We start from the raw sequence: 13,303 nt of genomic DNA on the forward strand, positions 1-13,303 counted from the left end.
AAGTACAGTAGAGTCTCACTTATCCAACACTCGCTTATCCAACATTCTGGATTATCCAATGCATTTTTGTAGTCAATGTTTTCAATACATCGTGATAGTTTGGTGCTAAATTCGTAAATACAGTACTTACTACATAGCATTACTGTGTATTGAACTACTTTTTCTGTCAAATTTGTTGTATAACATGATGTTTTGTTGCTTAATTTGTAAAATCATAACCTAATTTGATTTTTAATAGGCTTTTCCTTAATCTCTCCTTATTATCCAACATATTTGCTTATCCAACGTTCTGCCGGCCCATTTACGTTGGATAAGCGAGACTCTACTGTACTAGGTTCTGGTTCTAAACCTACTTTCTTGTGACAAAGCCTCATCCGATACAATGATCCTTATTTCTGACTAGACAAACATAGGATTTAATTGTGTCATTCCTAAGAATGGGATGTCTGATACCAAACTTGCTGTTATTTGTTGACTCGAGAACTTGCAGTATGAAAAACCTGGCAACTGAGAAAGGCTTATGTGTTTATTACAGTGTAAATAAACAGCTCATGAAGGCAAATCCATTTGAATATAGTGCAACTTCTTTCATTCAGGTGACTAGGAAAGCCTACTTAGGCATGCGTTCCATGAACTGTTTAAAATACCCCTTGTGACTTGGGACATTTGTACCTGTGGCACTCAAGAACAAGGATACAATATGTAATCGATGTAAAAATGACAGAGTTCATGAATGCAGGGACGTGAAAGATGATAGGCTGATGTGCCTCTGTAACCTTGGAAAACACCAGAACGGTTTTGAATGGTGATGCCTGAGGGCAAGGAAAGTGCTCCCTGTCAGAATTCTGGACAAGCTCATTTTTCTTAGTAGGCTATAGTTGTACTAAGGGAGGAATAATATTTTTTTCAGTTTTATCATAATTAAGTGAGGCTATATAAAAAGCATTCAATTGGGGGGGGGGGGGTCGGTCCAGTATAGTGTTGTAGTTTGATTCAGTCAACTCAAAACTCACAAACATGTACACGATTTCATATTCTCTATATCTATTCATCAAAAAATATGTTTTAAAGGCATGTGGTAGTAGTGAGAAAACAGCAGGGTAAAAATGCTGGCCTTATTCATGTTTAGGTTATAGTTTTCTAGTATAGTCTTAGGATGGTCTTCTTAAAATAAACCAGGAATCTTTTGAGGCTAATATCTCCAAAGGACATTATCCCATGCAGCCACATACCCTATCCCCGTTTCTAAAAATTGTATAAACAGAAAAGATGTATGATGGAGACCTTCCCATGATGCTGGTGGACCACTTGTCAGTGTCCATCATGCCTTGTTAGAAAGGTGTTTCTTAAGTGTCAGGGAATGGTTGGGGGGACGGGGGACGGCCAGAGATCATCTTCTGAGCTCAGAAATCTCTATAAAACTGGAGGAAATACACTTGTTTGCGAGATAAATCTGAAAATGGATGATTTAGAGAGGAAATGGAATGTGATGGAATCTGAGAAACTATACAATTTGGTTTCTAATATGATGCTCCCTGTCCTCCATGTGGGATAATATCCAGAATCGGTGTTTCTCAAACTTTGGTCCTCCAAATGTTTTGAACTTCAGCTTCCATAATCCCAGACTATTGGCCAGGGAATCTGATGGAATCTGAAGTCGAAAGTATTTTAGGAACAAAGTCTGAAAATCATTGGACAACAAACAGGTAATAAATTGTATTCATATTCTACCCATGGAAACAAGAAACACATTGCTTCTTAGAACATGGAGAAGCCGGGTAGATTTTATACTAACATTTCAATTACTAAAAATATACAGTCGGTTTCCAAAGCAAAAAACCGAAGAGGAATCCTGTATTTTAGATGGTGGATTAGAGGAGGGGAGTTCAGTAAGTGCTGATTGTGACTTGGTTGACTCTAACATGGAGCAAAAACTTTAAAGTGATTTGGCTGCATCTCAAAACTCAGTCCATCTTCCTCTTATGCTTATTCAAACACAGAACTAGGAATGATGGACAAAACAAGTTAGGAAGGTAAAATGCATGTTTGCAAATTTTGTAAAATAAAATGAATTGCAATAGAAATGTTCTTTGCTATTTCCTTCTATATTTGTTTAAGCACCATTCAAGTCAGGGTTCAATATTTGAAGAGATGGTTTGATTGAATGTTTTTCATTGAGTGTGAGGACTGATATGTAATAATTGCAGGTTAGAAAAGGCATATATTGTATTTTTGTTTACATTTATAGATCCCTGCCTTTTTTAGAAATGTCAAAGCTCCTCACTATATGTCATCACAAATCGCCCCAGTTCAACATTTCAAGCATTAACAATAAAACAGCATTAAATTGCTTCTCTCAAATCACATCACTCACATGAGTTGAGAAAACATGCACTGAATGTGAATAAAACATAGGCTAAAGCAAAGCTAAGAACTCCTTCAGGACTACTCTTGGGGGTTCCCTCTTTCAACTGAAAATTCATTGCAAGCTTGAGTTGCAGCACTGCAAACAGCCAATGTGAGTGAGAAGTGGAAACAACTTTGTAATTTCAGTCACATGTGGGATTGTAAAATCATGATAAATGGCCAAGTATTATAAATATGGGTCATAAACTCCAATAATAAGTAATGTTTATTTATTTATTTATTTATTTATTTATTTATTTATTTATTTATTGTGTCAGAAGCGAATTGAGAATACAGTTATAATGTACAGAAAAACTACACAAAACAAGTAAAGTGAACTCCTGCAATGAAAACAGTGTGCGAGGGAAAACAGAGTGTCAGAGGACTGTCATGATATCCTCATTTTCTTCTACCTCAAAGAGCCCCCCTCTCAATTACAGCTAAATCATAGTCAAAATCTACTATTGGAAACCAGTCAGAATAGATCTATTATAAAAACTAAGGTGACTCTCTTCAACTCTGTGAGATTCAAGCAATAAAAAAGAGAGTGTTCCTTACTTTTAATATTTTTGAAGAAGTGGGAATTTCAGGAGCTGTGAGAGCAGAACAGTGGGAAAAACTGCAGCTGTCTACATTTCTTCTTCACAAGTATTGTATTCCATCAGTTGAAAGTACTTGAGGTTTGCCTTCAGGCATATAAAAATATAACAAAACTTGAAAAACATTTATGAGGAATAACACCTCCAAATAGGCATGTTAGTTGGGGAATTCTGGGAAATGCAGGCATATGAAAGGAACTTTTCCAAGATGTAAGATATTTTCATGCTAGAGAAAAGTAGCGAAATAATATGCTGTTCCCTTCTCTTTAAAAGAGGATATGGACTACTTTGATATAATTGTCTGAAAGGGTGGGAACAACTATAAGTACCGGTAATTGTTGAATATACTGAATAATGATAATCCATTTTAAATATAAATAATCTACTTTATTACCTATGATTTACATTAGTTAAGTATTACTGAAATGACACAGGTTTTTGAATATCTGCATTTAAGATTACATAGTTAGTATATGTTGAGCATCCCTTACCCAGAGACCCAAAATCTGGACTACACCAAATCTGAAATTATCCACATAGGAGGATGCAAGAGTGACACCTCTGCTTTCTGATGGTTCAGTGTATGCAGACTTTGTTTCATTTACAAAAGTATTAAAAAGTACTGTATGAAATTATCTTCAGGCTATGTGTATGAGGTGTATATGAAACATTGATTAAGATTCCTTAACAACAACTAGGATTTCTCAGTTAAAGGTTGAACTTAAGTTACAATTGTCTATTACTCTGTGCCTTTAGTCAGTTTGTAAACGGAGAAGTTTGGAGACCTAATGTAATCATGATTACCCAAATTAGTATAGAATTTAAGCATTTGTTGACTGCTTTCAAATAATTAATTTCAGCCCTTTCTAAAGTTTTGCCAAAGTTTATAATATATACAGTACTTATGCAGAAGTGTTACTCACTTACTTACTTATTACTGGAATCTATGACTCATATTTATTATTCTTGATTTTTCCTCTTTCTTGTAGGTGAAAACTCATCTATTCATGGGGCTGAAAAGTTTGTTCAGATCTACCAACGGAGAAGTACAGCAAGCCATTGGTTACCACAGCGTTCATCTGTGGTTAGGCCTTCTTCACTTCCACAAGTCAGAAAGACAATAAAAATGGAAGCTTCTTCTTCTGGATCTATTGTATTACCATCTCCAGTTGGGAAACCAGTTACTCATCAACCAGGTAGCATATATCACTCCATCATCTTCTGATTGCTTTACATGACTGATACATGCTAAGAAATACTCATAGCATTTAATCAAAGCTGCATGGAAATCAATCTATGGATCAACAGCAATAGATTGATGTTCATTTTAGCCTTTCTCCGTATGCTTGTTTACAGCTGCAGTGGTTGACAACCATCTACAGCAAGAGCAAAGACAGCTTGGTGATTTCAGAAAAACTAGGAATTTTTCACATTCTGAAATTTCTGTCCAGAAAATCACCACAAATAGTGCTTGCTGTTCTTAAAACAACTCATGCTGGAGAATTCATTGCACTATTAATCTTTCCTCCTTTCCTCTCAGTGCAAATAGTTTCACAGAAAAAGCTCATGTTTATCAAAACGATTAACAGAAACAGTTCCCTTGTGGCCTCACATGCCATTCGAAATGAAGTTCTTTCCATGATTCCTGCCCATGTTGTCCCCATTAAATTCCACAATTGATGAAAATGCAGAAGTTGTACAGATAAATTATTTCTTTCCTTCTCTATCTCTCTGGGATATTTATTGTATGTAGCATCTGCAAAATCATTATTTTCAACAAATCAGCTACACATTAGGGCAGACATATACATCATGTAGACCTCCAAATAATGGAGTACAAGTCCCAGGAGCCCATCTAGTATAGCCAATGATGTGGTATATGAGGGTTGCAGTCCCAAAATGTCTAGAGGGACATACAGAATCATAGAATAATAGAGTTGGAAGAGGCCACATAGGCCATCTAGTTCAACCCCCTGCTATGCAGATAAAGCACAACCAAAGTACCCCCAACAGATGGCCATCCAGCCTCTGTTTAAATTCCAAGGAATGAGCTTCCACCACACTCCGAGGTAGAGAGTTCCACTGCTGAACAGCTCTTGCCTTCAGAATATTCTCCTAATGTTTAGGTGAAATCTCCTTTCCTGTAATTTGAACCCATTGCTCTGAGTCACAGGACCTCATCACATAGATGAGGTCCTGCAGGGTGATTCACCACCACCCATGGTGAATCAGCAGGACAATCCCCATGTCCTGCCTTGCCTGCAGGTGATGCTTCCCCATCCCATGTGGGGAAGCATCACTGCCATAGTTTTCTACAGGACACAGAAAGCCTCCCATGTTCTGAGGGAAGCCTCCTGTGCCGCTTTCAGGACACTTTCTCCATGGGCCCCCGCCAGAAGTCAATCAACGCTATGTGATGGTGTCTGGCGGGCAGTGAGGAGGAAGTGCCCAAAAGTGTCATAGTTTCCAGGGCAGCAGAAAACAAGCCTACTCCTTCCTATGACACCCTTTAACATATTTAAACATAGTGATCATGTCACTGCTCAACCTTCTCTTCTGCAGGCTAAACATACCCAGGTCTGTAAGCCGCTTCTCATAGGGCATGGTCTCCAGTCCTTTGATTATTTTAGTTGCCCTCCTCTGAACACCTTCCAGCTTGTCAATATCTTTTTTAAATTGTGGTGCCCAGAATTGGAGACAGTATTCCAGGTGAGATCCAACCAAAGCAGAATATGATTCCCACTTCAGCATTATGTGAAATATCAATGTAATATGTAGACCCAGTAGTTTGTGTATTGGACTAGGACTATAATCCAGGAGACCAAATGGCTTCTTGGTCAAGAAAATCAATGAAAACCCATTGGATGATCATGCAGAAGTCACACTCTCTCAACATCAATAGAAACAATGCCAAACTTTCTCTTAATAAATCTTGCCAAGAAAACACTACCATAAAGTCACTATAAGTTGGAGTAGAATTGGAGACATACAGCCAGAGCTCTGATTTATCCTTCTTACTTGTTTATGTAGATGGACTACTTTAATTTGTTATTTTCCATCCCTGTTTTCATGAAATGTGACACATTTTATGGTCAGAAATTTCCTTGAGTGATGTTGGTTGGAAAAATCTAACTACTCAGTTGCTGTAATTAAATCCTATGGTAAAAAGTAATAGTTGTAACCTTTACAGTTGTTGTTCCATGTATCTGGAAATAATAGTGATATGCTTTTTTAAAGCTACTATGGCTATTAGCTATTGACAGACCTATCCTTTATACCTTTAAAGGCACCTAAGCTAATGGTCATCACCACATCCTGTTGTGGTGAATTCCATAAATTAATGATGTACTATGTGACACTGTACTTCCTTTTGTCTGTTCTCAACCTACTGCTGATCATGTTTCATTGGGTAATTTGAGTTCTGACTCTTTCTCCAATATTATAAGACTGGGGGAAATTGTATAATCACCATGCTTCCTTTAGTGTTTCTACCTCTATTTTCCAATAGGGAACATTCTCCAGTATCTTTATTATTATTATTTTGTTACCTTATCTATAGGTTTTTTGAGTGTTCACATATTATTTTAGAGAACGAACTGTTAGGATTGAACAAGGTATTTAGATTTACATTGTCTACCTTCGTTTTCAAATCTTTTGCTGAGAATCACTTTATATGATGTAGAGTGCCACTTTATTTATTTGTTTTCAAATGGCAGTCATGGGGATCATGAAGCCATGGAAGAAGAGAAGTGATACCCCTTAAGGATTATGTACCTTTCCTCATTAAATTTCTTCCAGAACTTTTTGCTCTGAAAGCAAGAAAATTATTTGCATCTACATGTTTTGTGTGGTCATTGCTGGGAGGAGCTATAAACTTGGCTTAATAAACAGCAAATAAATTATAGCAAATATAGATGTATCACCAAATAATTGAGCCATTTCCTGCTTCCTTAATATGACAGAAGTTCTTTACAATAACTAAGAAACAGGCATTCCAGGAGAATAATTGTTCTCAAGAATCCCTGGGAATCACTTCTCGGTTGTTTGTTAAACACTCAATTTAGTATTAACAGATAATAATTTTCCTTAAGAGCTGGAAGCTTTTTCACCCAGCCCACACCTATTGTCTGCTCAACAGACAAGAGATTCTGTACCAGAGTACACTCATTGTGGTTTGCTACCTTTGTATCAGCCATTTCCTTGTGTTTCCCTTCAGTTTATTAGACTCTCTTTGATATAGTTAGATGAGGACTTTCTTACTACTTACTGCAAGTAGGCTTCTTTGAGCATGAAGACAGGATGTCTGGATTTGGCTTCTCTGACCTTCCCTAACATAGTTAAATTCTCCCAGGAGAGTAACATGTGTATCATCTTTATGAGATGGGAGCTGTGGTGGTGCAATGGGGTTAAACTCTTGTGCCAGATGAATTACTGAGCTGAAGGTCAGAAATTCACACCCACGAGATAGGGTGAGCTCCCGTCTGTCAGCTCCAGGTTCCCATGCGAGGACATGAGAGAAGCCTCCCACAGAATGGTAAAACATCCATGGCGTCCCCTGGGCAATGTCCCTGCAGACAGCCAATTTTCTCACACCAGAAGCGACTTGCAGTTTCTCAAGTTGCCTCTGACACGATAAAAAAAATCTTAATGAGATTCTATGTATGATGAATTCATCTATTCTGTATAGAATCAATCTAATCTTCTTTCTACATCAGCCTTGTTCAGGCATTGCCCATCCTGTTTTATTTAGTGTAAGATCAAGGGAGCATCTAACCCTGCTTCATTCTGTCTTCATATGGAAAGCAACATGCTGATGAGAAGGCACTTCTGTTGCTGTGGAGGCTTTCCACATTATAATGATTATTGACTTTTCAGGCTTCGACTTTACAAGGAGGATCCATTATATAAGAGGATCCATGTTATAGGAACCTCTCCTCTTCAGACACATTGCTTTTCATGTGATTAAAGAGGGGTTGGTTGAGGCAATTCCCTGATTCATTATTCAATAAATCAGGACAGTTGCCTGAACAGAGTTTTTCTTCTATCCCTTCCTGTTGGAATCAGATAGGAAGAGAAGATGATGGAATGTGTTAGTGAGTTAGTACAGCCAAGCTGCTAACTCACTAACTGTTTACATTATGGTAACTGTTTATTTCCTTGTTTTACCACACTCCTTCCCCTGATGATTTGAGACTTGTTCTTTCAGGCCCCATCTACACTGATCATTTAATGCAGTTCAGACTGTGATGGCCAGATAATAAACTCCACTAAAGTGTGCAAAAGAAAGCCCTTAATGCACATCAGTGCTCTGTGATGTCTGTAATTCCCATCCAAGCTTCCAACTGGTTCCAGGGTTTCTATCTGTCTCCCTTTCTTTATATTAGTACATTTGCTCTTGTGTGTTCAAAGCAATCTGTTAAGGAGTATTTTTATTCTCTCTGTCAGAGCTTAAACATAAAGGTGCTGTGAATGAAAATGGCACTTCTTTCACCATTGTGAAGACTCATTGTGAGTCTCCACACAGCCACACTTGAGGCATGGATCACTTCTTATGAAGAATCACAAAAGTGATGAAATGATAAGTGCTTTTATATAACATGGCTAGTTCAGCAATCACATATCAAAAAACAATTTATCAATTTATTAATAATGGATTGGTTTTCACCACATTTCACAATGGGTTCTCTGGCCTTTATCCTCTTGTGTAAAGTGTTGAAAAGCAGTGCAACTTTATCAGTCTTTGTGCCTGGATCACTTATTTCAGTGTATTTTATAATGCTGCGACATTTCATAAATGGCATGCTGAAGCTTGTACAATATTAGCTGAGTTAAGTGATTGTGCTTTGGCATCCTGCTTTCATCCTCATACACATCACACAATGTATTTGTCATGTTTGCTTTTTTTCGTTCCAAAAATTGTTGTAGATTAAGTAGAGACTTTGTATGCATATAATTTCTTCTACATGTTGGATTGGGTTTGGGGTTGCCATTGGCTTAGCTCAGGCATGGGGAAACTTCAGCCCTGCAGGTGTTTTGGAATTTCTACCGACTGTTAGGAATTGTGGGAGCTGAAGTCCAAAGTGCCTGGAGGGCCACAGTTTGCCCATGCTTGGCCTATCTCCATTGGTGTAGTCTTGACACCAAGGGAATTGAGACTCTCCTTGGTGCTGAGAAACTGCTCCAGATAAATTTCCCATCCACCAGAGGATATTTTTTAGCAAGCAGAGGGAATTCAAGAGGGAGGGAGCAATCACCAGATCTAATAGTGGGATTTTATACCCTCTATCTTTCTCAATTTGGCATCAACAGTTCTGGTTGAACCTCTGCTGCTCCAGTTTCAGTTACATTTATAATATCTCAATTTCTCTCCCGCTTTCCACTCTCCTCCTTCATCCTCAGCTTACTTCAGTTTCTGCAAAATGAGTTCAAAGTACAGAGGTCCAAAGCACTCAACTAACTCAGCAGGAAGGAGGAAAAAGGAGGGGAAGGGCTCTTGCCTTTTCTAAATTTTGTAGTTGAATTTCAGAGTTTTTCTGATTAAGATAGTTTGTGTGTTCTAACTCTAGTAACTCCCTTGTGGCCTAGCCACAGTCTTTTGACCCACACTGATGTGGCATGGCTACTTTAATCTGTGAAATCTTGGAGGATATGGGATTTACTGAAAAGATATCACCATGATGCCACTTTGATTACCATGGATACATCCTGTGGGATCCTGGGACTTGACGCTTGATGGGACACTAGAGATTTCCCCTAACCTTTTGACTTCAAATTGCAGGATTCCATAGGATGTTGATAAGGCAGTTAAAGGGGAATCATAGCACTACCATTGTGCAGTCTGAAAGGCTTAAATGCAGCAGCTTCTTTTCCTCTTCTCCCTTTCTTTCTGGTAACTGTTATAATAGGTGAAACTTAACTGATTTCCTGAGACTAGAGGGTTGCCTAGATTTTTTTTTTTGAAAAATGCAGGTGCTGAGTGCCACTGTGGTTTCCTCCATAGAGACCATTATTTATATTTTAAAGAAAATGAAAAGAAGTCATTCTGGGGTTGGGCATGGAGAGAAAACAGCACCAAAGAATAGAATGAGTCAGGAGAAAAAAAAGAACACGTGCCCTCATGTGTACATCTATACATGTCTTTGCCTGATTTTTTTTAAGGCATGATATTTTAAAGTTCTTTAAGCTATGAGCGGCAAACATACACATGTTCTTGTAGTCCTTATAATTCTCCTAATTTCACTATGTATAACACGATTTTTGTTCCTGGGTTATAAATGTCATTTCCTAATTGGTTCTGTTATACAAACATGGAAAACAGGACATCCTGCAGCACATTTTGCTGTAGATTTTCAATGAATCAACCAATTCAACTTAGTTTGAAATTGTGGCAGACACAAAAGCAAAGTTTTTGAAGTATAACAACTACTTTCAAAGTAAGTACTGCACTATTAAACAGGAAATAACACTTTCAAACCAGGAACAGAACATTTGTCAAATTTTGTTACATAGTGTTATTTTGGATATAGCAATATCAAAAATTAGAGCAGACAGAAAATAAATGCATTTTCTATTGTATTGTATTTTTCAGTGGCCATTAAGGTCCAATCTCAACCTAATTTTGTGAAGACGATTAGTAGACAAAGTTTTTTATTGTAAATAGCAGCTATAGCAGATTTGGAATTGGAATCATGATCCATGGTGACAAGAAAAATTTAACATTTTCTCTTCATGAAAAACTGGCCTTTCTGAAGCTACTATTTGCATTTCAATGGAAGAAAATTGATTATGAGCATACCTAAGTGAAGATTTAGTTTGGGGATGACTCAAAAGCAGACTGATAGATTATTGTACTTTAACGAATATGTTCTTTAATGAATATATTTTCACACAGAAGAAAAATGATTTCTAGGCCGCCTTAGCCATTGCGACCATTGTTTCCTTCCCACCCATCTTTGCTGGAGTCGCTACTAAACAATTGCATACTCCACCAATCTCTTCAATTTCTTTAGAAGGAAGAGAGCTTTGTCAAGGTCATCAGCTGGAAACACAAATACCAATAAGGCCTGATGCTCAGAAGAGAGATGTGGACTTTTCAGAAATTCTTAATGCAATACAAGAAAGTAAGTTACTCTGTGGGTCTCAAATGTTCAATATTGTACCAGTACTAAAAGAGGCAAATCAATACCTGATAAAATTGAAGAACAAGAAAATAAAATGAAAAAAAATAGTGCAGATAAATAAGTTTAGTGAAAATAATTGTTTGATCTATTGTTTGGTGAAGCTACAGGCAATTTAAATGTGAAAGATTGTTTGGAATATTTAGTCAGAAAATATTGACTACAGTTTTTATGAATGAGTCTGTATTAATAACTAGAACAATTGAATTTTCTCAATATTGACAGCCTTGACAGCTAACTTTCACTATTTTCTTTTTGTCATGGAAACATGGAGTGCAAAATTATTATTTTAGATGGCTCCACTTACCCACACTCCAACAATATTCTACACCAAAAGTGTGTTCCTCTCTAGATTCTCCAGTGCTATTCTTTATCATGCTTCCCACCCAAATATAGTTGAAATATAGGGTTCACTATTATCTCTGGTTTTGGGTCTCCACTGGGCTTTCTTTTTTGAATGCATGCCCTGTGGATATGGGGGTTGTACTATCATATAAATACATTGCAAGAGTTAAAAGTATTGCCTTGGTGTACATGAGATAAACTCTTGTACATTATCTTTTGCTTTGGGTTCTTACTCTGTACATTTCTTATTTGCTTCCTGGCTCCTCCTATGAGCCAGTGCGGACCTTGAGATCTTCCGGGGAGGCTCTTCTCGCGCTCCCACCTCCGTCTCAAGTGCGGCTGGTGGGGACGAGGGAACGAGCCTTCTCGGCAGTGGCCCCCGGCTCTGGAATGCACTGCCAAAAGTGATCAGGCAATCCCCTACATTATCCAATTTCCATAAGGAACTGAAGACCTGGTGGTGTCGGCAGGTTTTTGAGTAATTACATTGCACTACCGCCGATTTCTGGGCCTGAATATATTGCACAAGATTTCCCTAGCCTAAAATGATACATTTTAATATATTGGTTTTATGGTTCCCGTCCCCTTGATCTGGTCATGTAAGTGTGATTTATTGTTATAATTGTATTATTTTATTTTGTTTAATAATGTGTATTATGTTGTTATGTAATGTTTGTGTTTGCTTTTATGACTGTAAACCACCCTGAGTCCCATCCGGGAGATAGGGCGGTATATAAATAAAGTTTTATTATTACAGTAGAGTCTCACTTATCCAAGCTAAACGGGCCGGCAGAAGCTTGGATAAGCGAATATCTTGGATAATAAGGAGGGACTAAGGAGAAGCCTATTAAACATCAAATTAGGGTATGATTTTACAAAGTAAGCACCAAAACATCATGTTATACAACAAATTTGACAGAAAAAGTAGTTCAATATACAGTAATGTTATGTTGTAATTACTGTATTTACGAATTTAGCACCAAAATATCACGATATATTGAAAATATTGACCACAAAAATGGCTTGGATAATCCAGAGGCTTGGATAAGCGAGGCTTGGATAAGTGAGACTCTACTGTATTATTATTCCTCCTTCTGGCTGTGGGTATTGAGATTTTAATGAAAGTGTTGATTTTGCTGAATGCTGCCCTTGAAATCAATTTTATATAGTTTGTTGAGAGAAGGACCTTGGGAATAAGTGATTTGCTTTACAAAGGTAGAGTTTACAATATCTTTTGTTGTAAAGCTGAAATTATATGAGCGTATATATCTCTAATGCAATCAGTTCTTTCTCCTGCATGCTGAGGGGCATTGGTTGGCTTTAACATAATGTTAGTGGTGGACAAATCTGCCATTTTTCCTGCTTTTAACATTCAACTTATGACATTTTTGTTAAAATCTGACAAAAACAAAACTGAAATGAAATTCACGTGTACCAAACCATATTTATATATAGACAGGTTTTTGTGAGCTATATAGCAGACATGGGCAAACTTTAGCCATCCCTCCAGGTATTTTGGACTTCAACTCCCACCATTCCTAATAGCCTTAGGCCCCTTCCTTTCCCTCCTCAGCTGCTTAAATGGCTGAGGGGGAAAAGGAAGGGGCCTGAGGCTATTAGGAATTGTGGGAGTTGAAGTCCAAAACACCTGGAGGGATGGCCAAAGTTTGCCCATGCCTGCTATATACAATTGACCATGTCAACTGACATCCAAACATTTATGTGAAAGGAATATCTCCAACATTTGTTTTCTAAGCACTACCAAGCTATATGAGC

At 37.6% G+C, this 13,303-nt stretch overlaps 1 protein-coding gene across 3 annotated transcripts in view; it reads left to right on the forward strand.

The window, feature by feature from the left end:
* The first annotated feature begins 4,000 nt into the window (after positions 1–4,000).
* The window catches only part of ano4 (anoctamin 4), a 106,661-nt gene continuing 97,358 nt past the window's right edge, over positions 4,001–13,303 (forward strand). For 2 of the 3 annotated variants that reach the window (XM_062980975.1, XM_062980977.1), the window contains exons 1-2: positions 4,001–4,201; positions 11,015–11,125. In XM_062980975.1, coding sequence (XP_062837045.1) covers positions 4,132–4,201; positions 11,015–11,125 — 181 coding nt within the window. In that variant the 5' untranslated portion in view covers positions 4,001–4,131. The remainder of the gene's footprint in view (positions 4,202–11,014; positions 11,126–13,303) is intronic. The other variant, XM_062980976.1, reaches the window with a different exon arrangement.

Source organism: Anolis carolinensis, chromosome 5 (genome assembly GCF_035594765.1).
Source record: "Anolis carolinensis isolate JA03-04 chromosome 5, rAnoCar3.1.pri, whole genome shotgun sequence".
Classification (NCBI taxonomy): domain Eukaryota; kingdom Metazoa; phylum Chordata; class Lepidosauria; order Squamata; family Dactyloidae; genus Anolis; species Anolis carolinensis.